The sequence below is a fragment of the Poecilia reticulata genome, linkage group LG7, assembly GCF_000633615.1.
Source record: "Poecilia reticulata strain Guanapo linkage group LG7, Guppy_female_1.0+MT, whole genome shotgun sequence".
Classification (NCBI taxonomy): domain Eukaryota; kingdom Metazoa; phylum Chordata; class Actinopteri; order Cyprinodontiformes; family Poeciliidae; genus Poecilia; species Poecilia reticulata.
In genome coordinates, this window is record NC_024337.1 from 31,244,795 (window position 1) to 31,246,452 (window position 1,658).

The window sequence follows — 1,658 nt, forward strand, 5'->3', positions numbered from 1 at the left end:
CGGTTCAGCTGTTTCTTCTTCTCTCCCTCAGACTCACCACACCATCGTGGTCCAGCTGCTGCAGTCGTCCCTCCGGCTGCTGGACTGTCCCTGGCTGCTGCCGCTGCACCGCGGACAGGTGGAGGCCTGCATCAAGACGCTGTCGCTGACAGGTAGCGCTAAGCCCCGCCCACCTCAGACCTCACCTCTACACCAGAGGACCAGATTCCTGAGTTCCTGAGTTCGTTCTGAGGGAATTTCTCCTGCTTAAATTGAACTTATCATATTTTTAAATCCTTCTTTGAGTCCATCCAGTTTTTCACAAACTTCATGGAAAATCGACACAATCCTGCATTTTTTCTCCTCAAAAGGATAAAAAACAATCAGATTTTAATGTTGACTAAATGTCTTTAAGGCCTAAAAACAGTTTTCTGTTTTCTTCTGGGCGTCTTCAGCCAAGAACCGCTCCATCTCTCTCCCTCTGGAGCTGGAGGCGCTGATCAACAACGTGCTGTCCAGCTCGGCCGTCGGCACCCTGAACCGCTCCGCCTACAAGACGCCGACCCGCAGCGCCAGACCCGTCCCCTTCGACTACAAGCACATCATCGAGAAGCTGCAGGTACGCCGCCGCCGCCGCCGTCGCGGTGGACACTGCGGCCGCTTCCCGGCTGCAGATGTCCTCTCTGACGTCCCCCGTCTCGTCCCCAGGACATCATCAACACCCTGGAGGAGCGGCTGAAGCCGCTGGTCAACGCCGAGCTGTCGGTGCTGGTGGACGTCCTGCACCAGCCCGAGCTGCTGTTCCTGGAGGGAAGCGACGCGCGGCAGCGCTGCGAATCCGGCGGCTTCATCTCCAAGTAGGTCGGCCGGGTCTGAGCCAGAGGCATGCTGGGAAACGGTGTTCACTGCAGTGTCTGCTCTGCAGGCTGATCCAGCACACCAAGGCGCTCATGTCCTCAGAGGAGAAGCTGTGCATCAAAGTGCTGAGGACGCTGCAGGAGATGCTCATCAGGACCCTGGACTTTGATGAAAAGGTCAGAGGTCAACCTGAGCCTCAGTCTCTGTGATTCTGATGCTTCTTCTGAGCAAAAATATGTTTAAACAGATTAATATCCACTGGTTAAAAACGACACTAAATCCTTTCTGTGTTTCTTTCTGACCCGGTTTGATTCAGGGAATTCTGCTGCGYAAAGTTCTGCTGCAGAACTACCTGCTGTCCTACAGGAAGAGCAACCAGAAGAACGACCTGGCTGAGCTGGGAGCCGCAGGTACGGCTGCTAGCTGGATGCTAACACTTCCTGCTGCTCCGTCACAATAAAAGCCTCTTAACAGCCCTCAGCTAGGACAAATTAGACTACAGTTTTAATTCACAAAAAATGCTAGTTTGATTTCATTATTCACAGACTTTTGTTTTCTTAACTTTCATATTTTCTAATATTAAGATGTTTATTTTCAGATTTTTTTTGATTCAAGAGATTTTTTTATTCTGATTTGATATAAAATATGAACACAATGACCTTAAAGTCGACCTTTCATTTCTCCACATTCTCAGGACTTTAAGATTCAGTAACAAATATGTTTCTAAAAAAATCATTTAGGTAAAATAAATAAAAAACTTAGGAATCCGGTCAGACCTTTCAGGCCCAAACGTGTAGTGAGGGTCTGCTGGGAACGTCTGG

At 49.6% G+C, this 1,658-nt stretch overlaps 1 protein-coding gene across 1 annotated transcript in view; it reads left to right on the plus strand.

Moving 5' to 3' along the window:
- itpr3 (inositol 1,4,5-trisphosphate receptor, type 3) overlaps nt 1–1,658 on the plus strand; it is a 71,313-nt gene that overhangs the window by 52,272 nt on the left and 17,383 nt on the right. Inside the window, exons 35-39 of the mRNA XM_017305661.1 lie at nt 32–152; nt 435–598; nt 688–836; nt 905–1,013; nt 1,154–1,247. Of these exons, the coding sequence (XP_017161150.1) occupies nt 32–152; nt 435–598; nt 688–836; nt 905–1,013; nt 1,154–1,247 (637 nt within the window). The remainder of the gene's footprint in view (nt 1–31; nt 153–434; nt 599–687; nt 837–904; nt 1,014–1,153; nt 1,248–1,658) is intronic.